The 16,681-nt window shown below is 37.2% G+C and overlaps 1 protein-coding gene across 2 annotated transcripts; it reads left to right on the top strand.

The window, feature by feature from the left end:
- The first annotated feature begins 7,933 nt into the window (after positions 1-7,933).
- On the top strand, positions 7,934-14,304 carry LOC120075347. 2 transcript variants are annotated; one of them, XR_005481305.1, is made up of 9 exons: positions 7,934-8,316; positions 8,455-8,576; positions 9,263-9,470; positions 9,633-10,158; positions 10,227-10,478; positions 10,580-10,771; positions 10,855-10,929; positions 11,038-13,636; positions 13,830-13,971. XR_005481305.1 is itself a non-coding variant. In XM_039028650.1 (9 exons), exons 1-9 carry the CDS (start codon positions 8,144-8,146, stop codon positions 14,142-14,144), a joined length of 4,386 nt encoding a protein of 1,461 aa, XP_038884578.1. In that variant the 5' UTR covers positions 7,934-8,143; the 3' UTR covers positions 14,145-14,304. The 2 variants fall into 2 exon arrangements, 1 of the variants encoding a protein (XP_038884578.1); XM_039028650.1 differs by having other exon boundaries at positions 11,038-13,560; positions 13,830-14,304.
- Positions 14,305-16,681: the final 2,377 nt, after the last annotated feature.

Raw genomic sequence — 16,681 nt, 5'->3', positions numbered from 1 at the left:
TTGAGAAAAACGAATCAGTGCTTCAGAACCAAGCAACATCCATTCGAAATCTAGAAATTCAACTAGGACAAATTGCAGGCGAGCTGAAAAATAGACTGCAAAGAGCGTTGTCGAGCTCAACTGAGTTCCCTCGCAACGCTGGGGGTACCGGGAAGGAACAATGCTTAGCAGTCTCCTTGCTAAGCGACAACATGACTGCGGAAGTAGAGGAGGAGCCTATTGTAACCAATTTGAATGCGTGACAACCGAGTCCCGTTGACCTATAGTTCGAAAAAAGCCCGAGAAAATGAACTCGGAAGTTGCGTCCACCCTCAAGCCTTCAGAACATGAGACAGAAGAAGTCCAGCTACCACCATCCCTGCAAAGATTGAAGAAAAACAAAATGATGAAGAAAATATCGCAATAGTGGCCACAATGCAAAATGTTATGATCCCACCAAAAATGGGCGACCCAGGAATCTTCACGATACCATGCTCCATTGGAGGGGTCTTACAGTGGCCAAGCGATATGCGATCTTGAGGCAAGCATAAACATAATGCCATTATCAATCTTTAAACGATTGAGTATTGGCATACTCACACCCACGACAGAGACTCTTCTGCTTGCGGATAGATCCCGAATACATCCTGAAGGAGAGCTGAAAAATGCCGCAATCTCAATTGACAAATTCATCTTGCCGGCAGACTTCCTCATTTTGGATTATAAAGCGGACGAAGATGCATCCATCATATTGGGACGACCTTTCCTTTCGACCGGTCATGCTCAAATTGAATTGCGTAAGGGGGAGATCGAATGAATATTCATAGGAAAAAGCTCCGGATTAAGGCAGTCAAGATCTCAGAGGAAAAAGAAAAGAGGGAGAAGCCACCGTGGATATGAAAAGACCAACTCGAGAATAAGCAGTCCCTGAGTTACTATATAACTCAACCTCACCAAGGATGCAAACCTTTTGAATATCCTTTCTCTACATCAATACTTCATGAACTTTCAGCATCTTAATTTTGTCTATTATCGCATATATATATTTTTTTCTTATTCTAAAAAAAAAGGGTTAAATAATTTTGTTTTGTTTAATCTTATTTGACCCTCTCTCTGTTTTCTTGCAACGATCGAGGTGTAGGATTGCAGAGGTGTTACACGACGAAGCAACTTATCTTATTCCATCACTGCAATTCAAAGAAGATAGATCACCGTAAAGAAGGAAACATCAATACACAATCCAGGCGACAACACAAATTTGGTGGTTGTATTCTTCCTTAACTTTATTTCAAATTTTGCACTTTCGCATCGTATTTTAGTTTTAAAAGTTTTATCACTGCATCCTCTTTGATTACCGTAATCATTTGACATGAATAAATTTAGTAAGTTATCGCATACTGTCTCTTTGCCTATTATGATTTCAATGATGAAAAACATCCATCTATTTCTTTCGTATATACTCGAGTCAACTTAATTTTAAGATAGTCACCTTATGAAATATTTTTAGAAGTTAGGGGTCTACTGGCTTTCTTTCAAACTCTCTTTACGAAGCTTTCTGAGAACATCACATGACTTCTTTCAAGCTTTTGGCAATGAGGACATTGCCGCATTTTAAATTTGGGGGTGAGGTATTTATTTTCGACCTTGCTGTTAAAAAAAAAAAAAAAGAGGAAAATTTTGAGAATAACAACTCCACTATCAATGCAATGAGGAAACCCATGTTGATAAGAGTTAAGTTGTGAAGGGCACTTACCTGTAGTTGGATGTCCGCATGACACACGTGGGGGCAAGCCTAAATGAAAGTAAGTTGCCAGGATCAATGCATAAATAAATGACCGCAACTTTGCTGCCAAGTAGGTATGATTTAGTTTGAGGAAGAGCGCATTGCTCGTAGTTGGATGTCCGCATGACACACGTGGGGGCAAGCCAAAATGAAGGCACTTGGATTAGCGTAAGGTCAAAGAAAAATAATAATGTCAAGAAATATGCAAGGATAAAATCATTTGACACCCCAATGGAAAAGTTTTCTTTTTGAAATAAATCATGCAATGTCCCGGAATCGAGTAAAGTCCTTTTGAAGGTTAAGCTTGCGATCCCTAGATCCTAGAAATATTTTAAGAAGAGACTTGAATAAGACTTAAGGAAACTTTGGGGTATAGGAGTTGAATGAAGTATCGAGAAATCTAGGAAAAGAACATTGCGGTCGACTTGCTAAAGAAAATCTTTAGCTTATGCTTGAGGACAAACATTGTCTAAATTTAGGGGTGTGATAACGGGCAGAAATGCACATTATCATAGTGCTAAGTTCTTAAACAATGCTGGCTTGCGTTGATAAAATTTGTTAGATTGCGTCCAAAAGCATTAAGTTTATAACATTGTGGTTGCATGTGTTCATCGCATAGAAACAAATGATTTTTGTATTTTTATGCAGAATATACGTTGACGCAAGGCGAAAAGAGCAATCATAAGAAATCAGCAGACGAGCAGCATTACCGCAAGGCTTTGCGGTGATTTGTGTTCGCAAACATCTGCTTGAGAAGGACTTCTGCATAGAGTTGGCACAACTTAGTAGGCGCATCTGGGTAAAAGGCATAATTAATCACAATGGGACAAAAAGCTGATGACGGTCGGATCCAAATTAAGTTGACAGCCGCTAGCGATAACAAGTACATTCAGCTTTTCGGTGATAAATATTCGACGCATCAGTTAGGGAATTAAAGCCATCCCATCTATGCAATCATAAGAGAGAAGCCGCCTTCACCCCGAAGCTCTATAAATACCAAAGGCATCCTTCAGAAAAAGGGTCCCACTAGTTAACAAGTTCACCAATTCAGCAGCTCAGAGAGTTAGAAAATTTTTCCTTAGATAGTTTAGCCTTGTTCTTAGATTTTCTTTTGTTTTAAGGTGGAAGCGAGAGAAGGAGGTTATGGCAACAGATCGTTTCGGTAAGCTTAGGAGAGCGCCGGAAGCTTCAAGACCAGAGAGAGGGCCAACTCCTACGGAAGCAGGAATATCTTTTGAACTGAATAGAGATTGCTAATGTAAAAGCCTCGGTCAACAAGGGATTGCTACCAGGCTCTTTACCTTTACCTTCCATCGTTATTTTGTATTCAAACTCATTTATAGAAATGAAATTTACTTCTCTATATCTATTCACTCTCTATTATTTACGCATGAGTAGCTAAATCTGTTGAATGGGTTGAGAAGCACTTAGCTAGCACAACTAGGGATCTTCATTTTATGCGATTATCTTGTATTATGTATACTTCATTTGTCTATTAGAGATACTCAGGAGGGTAGTCTAAGGACAGGATCTAGGCTTGGAAAATTTAGGTTAGAATCTAGGCTCAGGAGAGTCAGATTAGAACACATAATCAAGAGATAGGAGCTTAGGAATAAACACTATTTGCTATTAACACATCGCATGCATCCTAGAGATAGGATATGATTGTATGCGGTCACCTTGCCTTTGTGCATCTTGCATCATCGCATAGGAAAAAAGTAGAGACTTAGGAGTAAGCTCTATGGACACTTTTGCATTCAACACGTGTCCTAGACTTAGGAGCACTGCATTTGCATTGGAAAATGACTTGTTGTTCATGGTTGTAGCATGATCGCATAGTCTGATGCATTCCCACGTAACGCTAGCTAAAAACCTTCTCAACCCGTACATTTGCATACTCAGTGCATCTATCACACAATCAATCTTTCCTCAAATCTTCCACATTTGTTTATTTTTCATTACTGCAATCAACAAACCAATAAATATTTGAGTTACCGGTTACCGCAAAGTCTTTCGAGAAATTACCACCGCATATTGTTTTCCAAGTCCCTGAGTTTGACCCTAGACTTACCAAGAAACTCAGTGGGGTTTACACTTAGATTCCACTGAGAAAACTTGATTGCTCAACGTAATTCCATCACCGCATTTCCTCCATAATCTCACATCATAAAATAACGCATCAGGGTTTATTAACCTAGACAATTCGGCCACTGATTTTAATCTAAGTCATCTTTTTAACTCCACTCATAAACAACTTTTGTCTATGAAATAAACAAGTTCAAGTAGTCACATTTAAACACTTTAATGGACTATCTTTAACTTGCATGCATGCATCAAATCTATCTAATTCACATTTCCAGGTAGGTTCTCAAGTAGGGGTGTTACATTTCCGTCAACTTAAATACCCCAGCCTAGATAGAACCCGCCTTAGACAAAAGGTCCCTTATAGATAGATTTGCTACACTTTAACCTTTTATTAGTCAATTTAATCTTATTAAACTGATTAAAAAAATTAAAGCCTAAGGGTTGCTAATCATATTAGAACCATGATCTTAGGTCTATGTCATCCAAGTTTTAAACATTTTAAAACCATGAATTAAACCTAAGTGAGCATGCATGTCTTTCTTATTGCTTTTAGTTATAATTTCTCTTCAACCATTAAAAAGAAAAAGGTAAAACACATTGCGCATAACTAGGTGTTTATAACGCTTATAAAGAAACTTATGTGTCATACTTTATGCAATGTCCAGTCATTACTATACATAACTTTGATATATGCTTTACAACCAAGCAAACATACTTTTCATACACCCTTATACTATAACAATTATAATATAAAGATGATGCATGCCAATGCTTTTTATGTATGCATAAATATAACTCTTATATTGTATGAAGCATGAGCATGCTCTAACATAATTAAATCATGCTTCTTTAAATTATAACTTTACAATAAAGAGATGATGCATGATCAATGTATAACCTAAGGTGGGATTTACTATATGTGCATACCATATGACATATAAAAACCATACATCTCATGTAATAAACCAAGGATTAATGGATCGGGATGAACCTTTACAAAACTAGAATGAAAAAACTCTATCTATTACATTTTTCATCGAGCAAACCGATTCACAGGAAAACCGGGTCTTGAACTACTAGGAGAAACTCCATAGTTTAGTAAACACCGCAGGTAAACAATCACTCAACGCACACAAGACGATAGCGCAAAAGCTAAACGATCGCTTAGACGACAACGAGGCTACGAAGCCTGATCATCTAGGTGATCGCTTAACGCGGTGAAAGGTAAACGATTTACCATGCGATACTCTACGATCGTTTAGTTAGATACTCAGCGATCGCTTACCGGGTCGTGTAGACGATGGGTAAGTGATCCTGAGTATCGGATGCTCGTGTATCGTTTAACGCACGCGTGCACTAGACGATCGTTTAGCTCAACAAGCTTCATCGCTTAGTAACTGACTAAATGATCGCTTAGGAACACATGGTAAATCGTTTACCTTTCGCCACTTTAAGCGATCACCTAGACGATCAGGCTTCGCAGCCTTGTTGTCGTCTAAGCGATCGTTTAGCTTTTGTGCCTGTCTTCTAGTGTGCGCTAAGCAATTGTTTACCTTCAACGTTTACTAAACGATGGAGTTCTTCTGGCAGTTCAAGACTCGGTTCGCTTGTGAATCAATTTTCTCGATGGAAAATGTAATAGATAGAGTTATTTCATTTCGGTTTTTTGTAACGGTTCATCCCGATCCATTAATCCTTGGTTTTTTACATGTGATGTATGGTTTTTATATGCCATATGGTATGCATATATAGTAAATCCCACTTAGGTTATGCATTTGTCATGCATCATCTCTTTATTGTAAATGTTATAATTTAGAGAAGCATGATTTAATTATGTAAGATCATGCTCATGCATCATATAATATAAGAGTTATATTTATGCATGCATAAAAAGCATTGACATGCATCATCTTTATATTATAATTGTTATAGTATAAGAATGAATGGAAAGCATGTTTGCTTGGTTATTACGTGTATATAAAAGTTATGTATGGTAATGATTGGACATTGTATGTAACATGACACATAGGTTACTTTATAAGTGTTATAAACACCTAGTTGTGTGCAGTGTATTTTAGTTGTTTCTTTTTAAAGGTTAAAGAGAAATTAGAACTAAAAGCAATAAGAAGGACATAAATGCTCACTTAGGTTTAATTTATGTTTTAAAATATTTAAAATTTGGATCACATAGACCTAAGATCACGGTTCTAATATGATTAGCAACCCTAAGGCTTTAATCTTTTAATCAGTTTAATAGGATTAAATTGACTAATAAAAGGTTAAAGTATAGAAAATCTATCTATAAGGGACCTTTTGTCTAAGGCGGGTTATGTTTAGGCTGGGGTATTTAAGTTGACGAAAACGTAACACCCCTACCTGGGAACTTACTTGGAAAGGTGAATTAGATAGATTTGATACATGTATGCAAGTTAAGGATAGTCCATTAAAGTGTTTAAATGAGACTACTTGAACTTGTTCATAATTCATAGACAAAAGTTGTTTATGAGCAGACCTAAAAAGATGACTTCGACTAAAATCAATAATCGGATTGTCTAGGTTAATGAACCCCTAGGTAGAACATTTAGTGGGAGGTACTTAGGGCATACGATGTTTCACTTAAACCTTTCACGTTTCTCCTATATAGTCCACACCATGAGATTTACCCTCGGCCTCGAGGCGCCTTTGGCGTGTCCCCCTAACGAATGGTATTTGGGATAAAGTCGAAAATCAGTTTTTGGGACAATTTGAAATGTTCAAATTGACAAGAAGGAGTTCGATTATATATGAGATAATTGAACTGGTTAATTATATATGATATAATTGACTAAATGTATGAGATACATTTTTTTTTTTGGAGGAAATTAGATATAAATATGATTTATATCAAGTGGTGGAGAAATTACTATAGTAGATATATGATATCAAACTATAGGGTAAGAATATAATATGATTATATTCATTTATTTATAATTGGTTAATTATGTGATAATTGGCTAAAATCTTCTCCTCGATCGTGCATTAATGGGAAATCCAGTATTCGGTTATTGTAACTGAAGAATAAAATGAAAATTTGTTTCATTTTGCTAGGAGTTCGAAAAAATCGCAAAAGGTATGAAAACGTTTCGATCGCTTAGCTGAGAGCCTATGCGATAGAGCCTTATCGCTTAAACGATGCACGCTTTTCTCTAAACGTTCGCTTAGCTTTTCTAAACGTTCGCCTAGCGTGTCGAGTTTTCTAAACGATCGCCTAGCAATTACTAAACGACCACTTAGTAAAACCTACACGATCACTTAGCTTTCTCTAAACGATAAGCATCTGCTATACGATAGCCTTCTCCCAATACGATAGCCTTCTCCCACTTGCTTATCGTTCTACACAGTCAGCCTATTCCTCATTCCTCTACCAAATTCAACAAAGACCACGCTTTGGATTCTCACTCCAAGAATACCAAGGGCTCTAAGTGGTGGTGTCGTCCCTGCTCCTGCTTTTTCATTTGTTGCCGTTTGTGTAGACGATTGTGCTGTTGGTAGCCGATTCTTTGGTGGGCGATAAAGTTCGTAGAGGTTTGCTTCCATTGGGTTGAGTTCGTTGTGAAGACAGTCTTTAACTGGTATGTGAACTCAATCTCTTGTATTTTATTCATCAAAGCATGCCGTAGTTAGTGTAAATTGCATAACTGTTTGTTAAAATGTGTGTGTGGTAATTTCAGTCAAAATGAAATAGAAAAGATCCGAACACGCTCATGGATGCTCTTCGTTAAAAGTTCCTTCATCTTCAATAGGTTAATCGACTGTCTTCCCTATAAATATGGCCATTTGTATTCATTTCATCATCTTTTAATAAAATTTGAGACATTTCAGTATACTTGAGTGTATTAGTATGTTAGTAGGGTGTCAAGTGTATATCAGTATAGTGAAAGCATTTGTGACATTTTATATGTGAGTTGGGATTTGTTTTTGCCATTTTTACAAACAACAAATATGAGTGGGCCTTAAAATTTTTATATGTTAGTATTTTGTTTTGCCGTGCAAATGCCCCATTTGAAAATTGAAGTTCATACTAAAGATAAAATGGAAACTCCTAGAAGACTAAACATTTATCATATTTAGAAAAATAAAAAATCGAAAAATGATTATTTTGCACTTTCGAAGGCCATCGACAATCGGCTTCGAATTCCACCAATCGACGGACGGACAGACGCCGGGATGCTGGAACCGCCGTATCCATAAACTCAGACACTCTTCAGAACTTCCGAGAAGAAGATCCCTAAACTCATCGGCGTTGACGTTAATTCCATGGAGGCGTCGCCGGCGTCTTCTGAGGGTTCCTCGCGAGAGGTTCAATGCATCGGAAAACTTGAAATAGTGAGGCCAAAACCTGCCAGTGGTTTTCTCTGCGGCTCTATCCCCGTTCCCACTGATAAAGAATTCCACGCCTTCAATTCTGCTCTTGTTCCTTCGCGCCAAACGTATTGAACTTCTTTTTCCCTCCTTTTCTATTTGTTCTTCTATTCCTCATCACATTTATGGGAACTACTTTCTTCTTGTTTACATTTTAGAGTGAAGTTTTCTTAATTTGGTTTTTTGGTCGGTTTTGTTTGTGAAAGCGTGACAGCTCCGCGGTATCGAGTGCTTCCGACTGAGACAGATCTCAATTTACCTCCACTTCCTTCTAACTCCCATGAAAAGATTCTCCCGATTGGGGCACTTCAGTCAAAAGACGCTGGAGGTTTGTTTCTGCCGTTTATGTTTAGTGATAATAATTTTGCTGATATAGCGCATTTCCGAACATAGTTCAAACCTAGTAGTTTAACGATCTGGCTTGCGACAAATATAAATTAACTTATTGTGTTGACGCGAGATATCTGTTTAGTTTGATATAGTAGCCCTACGCAATTCTGAAGTGGGAGTAGATAACTGCAACTTCTGTTGACTGTTTCTTGTCAAAGAACTGAAATGCCTTTTTTTTAGTCTTGGGAAGAACACATTTGACTTAACGAACTATTTCATTTCTGTGGCACTGGGAATCCATCACGGTTGATAATTAATAATGCATGGAATCTTGAACATAAAAGGTGAATAGAAATCAAGGGAGAAAGGAGATATTATTTCCCTTGATCTAGATTAGAGTGTCAATTGCATCTGTAATTAGAGAGAAACCCTATTTTCCAATTTTCCAATTTTTGTTATGTTTATAGGCAATTTATGCCAAAGGGACAATTGAAAGTCTGCAGACTGTTGTTTTTTTTTTTTTTTTTTTTTTTTTTGGGAGTTTCCATTCCATTCTATTGGGCAACAGTTCTTTATGATTTTTTAAGATCTTCCTTGAAGTGGTTAACCCCTTTGGGACATTTTAATTTTACTTTCTTATGGTTTTGATATTATTTGGATGACACTAGCATTCACGTGTTTCAGATTTACCTTGGGATGGGGGTGCTGTTGCTTCAAATCTTACCAGAAAATGTGAAGCTCTTGCTGTATCTGGTTTGGTTGAATATGGAGATGAAATAGATGTGATAGCTCCAGCTGACATTCTTAAGCAGATCTTTAAAATGCCTTATTCAAAGGCCCGGTTATCAATTGTTGTTTATCGCATTGGACAAGCACTTGTTCTGAGTACAGGGTATGTATGTGGCAGTCTTTTCATTCCCGTTAGAATTTTAGTCCTACCGTTTGTCACGAACATTTTTATCATTGTTTATGGTGATTTATTTTGGTTGTTAGATGCCATGGAAAATGTAAGTGTGATGTCAATTTTTCATTGATCTTCTTGGTGGAAGTGTAGGCCTGATGGTGAAGAAGGAGAAAAGCTGGTTAGGAGACATAAAAATCAATCAAAGTGTGCGGAACAATCTTTATTTTTGAATTTTGCTATGCATTCAGTTAGAATGGAGGCTTGTGATTGTCCTCCAACTTATCATGCTACACCAGAGGAGCAGTCTAAGTCATCTGTTCTTCCTGGAGGAAGTACATCTCAGGTCCTGGAGCAGACTGATGGTGTTTCACAAAAGGATTTTAATTCTTGTGCCCAATATAAGGAAGTTAAGCAAGATGCGTTCTTTTGGGGAAGTAAGAAGGGTAAAAGAAGTAAGAAGCATGATCCAGTCAAAAAGGTTTCAGAAGTTGGTGGGAAGCCCAGGTGCTCAAATCAAGAGTCTGAAAAGCATAGAAGTGTTGGTGATGATGAGTTCCTACGAGTTCTGTTTTGGCAATTTTACAATTTTCGTATGCTAATTGGTAGTGACCTGCTTCTGTTCAGTAATGAAAAGTATATCGCTGTGAGTTTGCATTTATGGGATATTACTCGACAGGTGGGATATGGTGTTGTAGACTTACCTGTGTTTAATGATTATTATTATGTTAACACTTCTTTTTTCAGGTCACTCCACTAACTTGGCTTGAAGCTTGGCTTGATAATGTCATGGCAAGTGTTCCTGAATTAGCCATTTGTTATCATGAAAATGGTGTTGTTCAGGGATATGAGCTTCTGAAGACAGATGATATATTCCTATTAAAAGGGGTCTCTGATGATGGTACCCCTGCTTTCCATCCTTATGTGGTACAACAAAATGGCCTTTCTGTCTTGAGATTTCTCCAAGAAAACTGCAAACAAGATCCTGGGGCTTATTGGGTAATATTACAAGTTTCTTCCCATATCTCTCATATGAACCATAAGATAATTCTAGGTGGATTATTAACCTCGCAGATATACTTAATTTCAAATATTTGCAGCTTTATAAAGGTGTGGGTGAAGATGGGATTCAACTTTTTGATCTTTCTCTAATCCCTAAGAACCATTCCCCTAGTGATTTTGATGATAGCTCGAATTCCTTACCCTCGATGCTATATAGAGGAAGATGTGACTCCTTATTTTCATTTGGCACACTCCTCTACCGTATAGCCCACCGACTCTCTCTTTCTATGGTGAGGAAGATTTATGCTTCTATTTCTTGTTTTTGCATATTGGAAATGGTTGGTTGTTGTAATTATAGTTGTCTCTTTTGCAGAATCCATCTAACAAGGTCAAATGTGCGAGGTTCTTTAAGAAGTGTTTAGATTTTCTTGATGAGCCTGATCACTTGGTAATGATATCATTTCCAACAGTACCTTATGATTGCATCTGTTTGTGTTTTGTGGTCAAGTTTTACTTTAATATCTAGATAACTGACAATCAAGGCTGTGGTAAGCAGGTGGTTCGTGCATTTGCGCATGAACAGTTTGCAAGGCTCATTTTAAACTACGACGAAGATTTAGAATTAACATTGGATTCTCTCCCACTGGGATGTGAAGTTGAAGTTGTGGATGCTGAAGAAGAAGAGTCGTTGGACTTTTTAAGCAGTTTATCAGAAACAGGTAAATATGAAGGTTCCTCCTCTCTTGTAGGAGAAGAACAACTTGGAGAAGGCGATCCACATCATCAAAATTTGTTGTCGGAAGCTTCTTCATCAATAACATCAGAGGTCTATGAATCTTCTCCAAGAATGATATCGTTGAGAGATCCACAGGAGATAGAACCACCGGTGGTGGCAGAAATTTCCCATGACGAGGAAAGCTTTGCAGTCTGTAATGTTTCTCCAACTGCCTCACATGTAGTTCAGACTGTTGCTGATCCAATATCTTCCAAGTTAGCTGCAATACATCATGTTTCTCAAGCTATCAAGTCTCTTAGATGGATGCGCCAGCTACAAAGCTCAGAACCAAAGATGGTGGACCATATTGGTGCGGTGCATGATAGCCTACCTTCTCCTATTAATATCTCTGTCTGTGCATGTGGTGATGTTGACTGTATTGAAGTCTGTGACCTTCGTGAATGGCTTCCAAAATCAAAATTGGACCATAGATTATGGAAATTGGTTCTCTTGCTTGGGGAGTCTTATTTAGCTCTTGGCCAAGCATATAAGGAGGACGGTCAGCTGCATCAGGCCTTAAAAGTTGTAGAATTGGCATGTCTTGTTTATGGATCTATGCCTCAGGAGCTTGAAGAGACTAGATTCATTTCCTCAATGGTCGGCACCCCACTCTTGCAGAATAAATTGAATGATAAAGATGTGAAGTTGAGATCATTCAATCAAGATCTGAAAGAAGTTGATTTGCACTGTGGTGACCTTTCATTAGATCATTATTCATCCACTTATCTGTTTTGGGCCAAGACGTGGACATTAGTTGGAGATGTATACGTGGAGTTCCATTCTATATACGGTAGAGAAGCCTCTGAAAAAGCAGAAAACAACTTTTCCACAAGGGAATTGAAGATCTCATCTGAAGTCGTGAAAGAAGTTAATCGGCTCAAAAAGAAGCTTGGGAAATTTAAAAACTGCAATGCTTGCTCCTTGGTAAACTGCAGCTGCCAGAGTGATAGGGCAAACAGTGGAAGCAGTGCTAGCAGTAGTAGGAGGGAATCAATTGGCTACAGTAGAAAACACAATAAAAAGACGCATTTGAAGACTTCGACTGCCCACTCACTCTCAGGAGATCGTGATCATGATTATAATTGTCCAAAGATTGAGAATGGAATGGGCTCTAACCCTAGACATCTAGAGCCGAAAAGAAATGCTCGAATCCCAGTAGAAACTAGCAATATCGTTCATTCTGGGGCAAAATTTTCTGTGGGTAATTCTGAAGAAGTGGAGGATAATGTGGAGACTTGCGGTAATGTTCTTAGTGCAACTTCTCAATCTCATGTGAATTCTAAGGAATCTCAGAAAGTTAAAAATGGTGGAATATTTAAGTATCTTGGGGGTCCTGTTTCTAGAGGATCAGAATGCAATCTAACTGCAGCCCTAAGCTGTTATGAAGAAGTTAGAAAGGCGTTAGGGCAACTCCCAGCTGGATCTGTTGAACTGCAATCTGTTATGAGTAAAAAGGGCTGGGTTTGCAATGAACTAGGTCGGTGGAGACTTGAAAGGAAAGAGCTGAAAAAAGCTGAAACGGCATTTGCAGGTGCCATTGAGGCATTTAGAGCTGTTTCTGATCATACAAACATCATACTGATTAACTGCAATTTGGGTCATGGGAGGCGAGCATTAGCTGAGGAGATAGTTTCAAAAATAGAAGAACTAAAAGTAAATGCAATTGTACAGAATGCATATTATCAAGCATTGGAGACTGCCGAACTTGAATATACTGAATCGCTAAGATATTATGGGGCAGCAAAAAACGAACTAAATGGTGTTGCTGAAGATTCTATTGCTGTGCCCGGCAACCTGAGGGCTGAGGTTTACACACAGCTCGCTCACACGTATCTGCGGCTTGGTATGCTTTTGGCAAGGCTAGATATAAACGAGGTACATGATATTGAAACATTGGAAGATGTTGGGTCAGTTTACACAAATTCTCACAATAGAGGAGCCAAGAAAGGATTGAAAAAGCACAAGATTTCAGCAAATGATGCCATTAGGGAGGCACTATCTATATATGAATCTCTGGGTGACATACGTAAACAGGAAGCTGCATATGCTTATTTCCAACTAGCTTGTTATCAAAAGAATTGTTCTTTGAAGTATTTGGAGTCAGATGGCTGGAAAAAGAGCTTGTCTAAAGATGATAACGGCATTCCCCAACGGGTAAAACAGTATGCTTCCTTGGCTGAGAGGAATTGGCAGAAGGCCATGGAGTTTTATGGCCCTAAAACACATCCCACTATGTATCTGACCATTTTGGTTGAACGATCATCTCTTTCATTAAGCCTGTCGAGCTCTTTACACTCAAATGCAGTATGACTCTCTCTCTCTCATTCCATTACCTCAAGCATTTTACTATGTGACTCATGGAGATTCAACATATACACCGGTATTCGTATTTATGTACATTGAGTTTGAAATAGGCCTTTTTTTTCCAATTTTCGAACCGATGTTGTTTGGTTTGCTAGGCCACCTCATTGGCTTTTCTTGGAAATGGTCCGTCATGTCATTGACCATTCTCAAAAATAGTTTCGAGCTCTAGTTTGTTTTGCATGTGGTAACATTTTTTGTTTCCTCTGCAGATGCTAGAATTGGCATTCTCTCGCATGCTTGAAGGACGACATATTTCCAATACTGATGCAGATTCTCTGAAAACGAAGTACTCTGAAATACATTCAAGGTTTTGGAATCATTTGCAAATGCTATTGAAGAAAATGGTGGCAATGACACTTCCTACAAGTTCAGGCAAATCTTGTGCATCTCAAGCTCATATGACACCCAACAGATCTGGTGAAGCTTCAAGGCTAAGGGAGCTTTACAAAATGTCTTTGAAGTCCAGCGACTTAAGAGAACTGCACAAGATGCATACCATATGGACATCAAAACTGGAATGCTGACTAACTACTTGTATGTATATGTAGTATACTCACTTTTAGCATTTTCACTTTATCACATCAAATCAAGAATAGAATATAGACTTGTCAAACTTTATTGTCGTTGAAACAAATTTCCAAGGCACAGAGTTCAATAGAAAGTTGGTGGATAGTGTTCAGTTTCTCTTGCTTTTGCAATAGTGAGTCTCAATAGGGCGGCGACGATGGGCTATTAGCTCGGACCATTTCTCGTATTAGCTCAGACAATTTCTTTTGGTGTGAGGAACTTATCATGCTTTTTTTTATGGGCATTTCACAATAAGCTGGTGAATGGTGAAGGCCTTTTTTGTGCTTTTCTGATGAGCATTTCACTCTTGAGAGAGAGATTAGGAGAAATGAGGAGAGAAGAGAAGAAATAGTGGTGTGCTATGTTTGGTTTTTAAGAGAAGAAATAAGGAATTTTGGAAATTCTTCCTTCTAGCATTTTTGTCAGGCTGATCTATCCTTTTTCCAAATTCTAATTGTTATTTCTTCTGATTCTTCATCCGTCGATCTTGTGGTGGAATTTGCTGATATAATTTTATTGTTTTCTGTATTAAGATTTGTGTCGTTTAATTAAACCATACAACCTTGGTTTTGGTCAACATCCCCTTTGTTGATTGGAATTCTGTTTTTGTTTTTTTTCCTTTTCAAATCTTAGGTCACGTTTATCCCACGAGAATTATGAATCTGTAAGAAAATGTGACAGATTCATATTCTAAGTAAACGTGATAAAAACAATCTAATTACGTTTGCAATTGTACCAATTACGATTGATCTATTGGTGGAGTTTTATTACGGTTATACCAATTTTTATTATGAATTAGTAAATGTGGCCTTAATGTTCTATTTGCTTTAAATTTGTTTGTGTTTTCGAATATTCCTAAATCAAGTTGAAGAATCCCATTTATTAGGTAAATTGGATGATATAGCAAAATTAGAAGTTAATAAGAATCTTAGCAAGCTGACTCTCCTGCATGTGCATTATATTTTCTTTATTTCAATTTTGCCCTTCAAATTCTTTTCGTTTCTTCTTCTCCTTCTCCGACGAGTTTCTTCTTTTCTTCTCTCCATCTTCCTCTTCTTCTCTGGTGAGCGACTTCTTTTTCTCTCTCTTCTTTTCTTCTTCTCCGGTGAGCAACTTTGGCAAAATTGATTTTTCTTTTTTTTTTCTTTTTTCTCTTTCTTCTTCTACGCAACCAACTTCAACGGAAAACCATATACCAGTTTCAGTTGTGAGAGGAGAGTGATCTGTGAATGAGGAAAAGAGAGAGCGAGAGTGAGCGATTTGTGAGTAAGGAAAGGAAGAGAGAGAGATGAGAGTGTTTTTTAGTAAGGAAAGAAAGAGGAGTGTGATAATTTTTTTACATGTCTGGGTTTATTTTGATAATTTCACTCGAATATGATGTCAGTAGTATGTCATTTGTTAATTATTTTTTAGAAAATGGTCATTCGTCATTTTGGTCAAAATTTTGGATTATTCGTACAAATTTTATTTCCCAACTTATTATTATATCAATATTATAGATTTGTAAAACTTTCTTTTCGTTTAAACAAAGTTCCAAGCCATAGAGCTCAATATAAAAGTTCAGTGGATAGTGTACCGAAGGGTTTTTTTTTTAAATAATAAATAAATAATTATTTCACTCTTCACTCTTGCCTTTTGTCATAATTCCTTTTTCTTACATCTAACCGATAGCAAAAAGTTGTCCCTTTTATGTTTACAAAAACATCGAAATGATATATTTTGGCATCATCGATTCTTCATGAACATCAAAATGTAGCATTAATGAATGCATTGAACCATAATTTATGTAAGGTGGGCCCTGTGGTTTTCTTCTCTACTGCCACATCAAAACTTTTTTTGTATGCATGTAACTTCAATTATGCTCAACTTAACAATTCATAAAAATCAATTTTAAATAAAAGCCAATAACTGAAAAAGAACGTTGCCTAATTTACCAAAAAAAATACTCCAACAATTGAATCTTTTTATGTCTCTTTTAATTTTTTTACCAAAATTGTTCATAAGCATTTCAAAATTGGAGTAGAAATTCGTATTTTTTTGGCTAAGAATTTCTCTCTCAGCCTCTTTAAAGATTCATCTTCCTCGTTTATATAATGGATCAAAGGGTTTTCTCTCGCTTATCTTCAGCCTTCCTTCTCTCTAAATGCTATTATATTTTATATTTTAAGTAGATTATGTGACAGTGAAAATTTGGATGCTAACACTTTCTACACTATTTCAGTCACTACCGCACCCATTAAATCTCCCTTTATATCCAAAATTTTAATGGATTTCTACTCAAGACGGAAGCCATGTAAAGGTCAGTGGAAGTACGTACCCTTCAATCTATCCATCTTTTATATTTTTTGATATAAATTATAAAGTAATAAATTTAGTGTTGGCTCATTGGCATGGGATTTTGCTTGTTTGAGTCCCACAATTTTTTCATTTCTAAGTCCAACTCATGTAAATTCGAATAAAGAAAAGTGAACTAAACAATGTGCCTTTTAATTAT

Source organism: Benincasa hispida, chromosome 4 (assembly GCF_009727055.1).
Source record: "Benincasa hispida cultivar B227 chromosome 4, ASM972705v1, whole genome shotgun sequence".
NCBI lineage: Eukaryota > Viridiplantae > Streptophyta > Magnoliopsida > Cucurbitales > Cucurbitaceae > Benincasa > Benincasa hispida.
The sequence above is the reverse complement of the archived record's forward strand: the minus strand, read 5'-3'. Positions and strand labels throughout refer to the sequence as shown.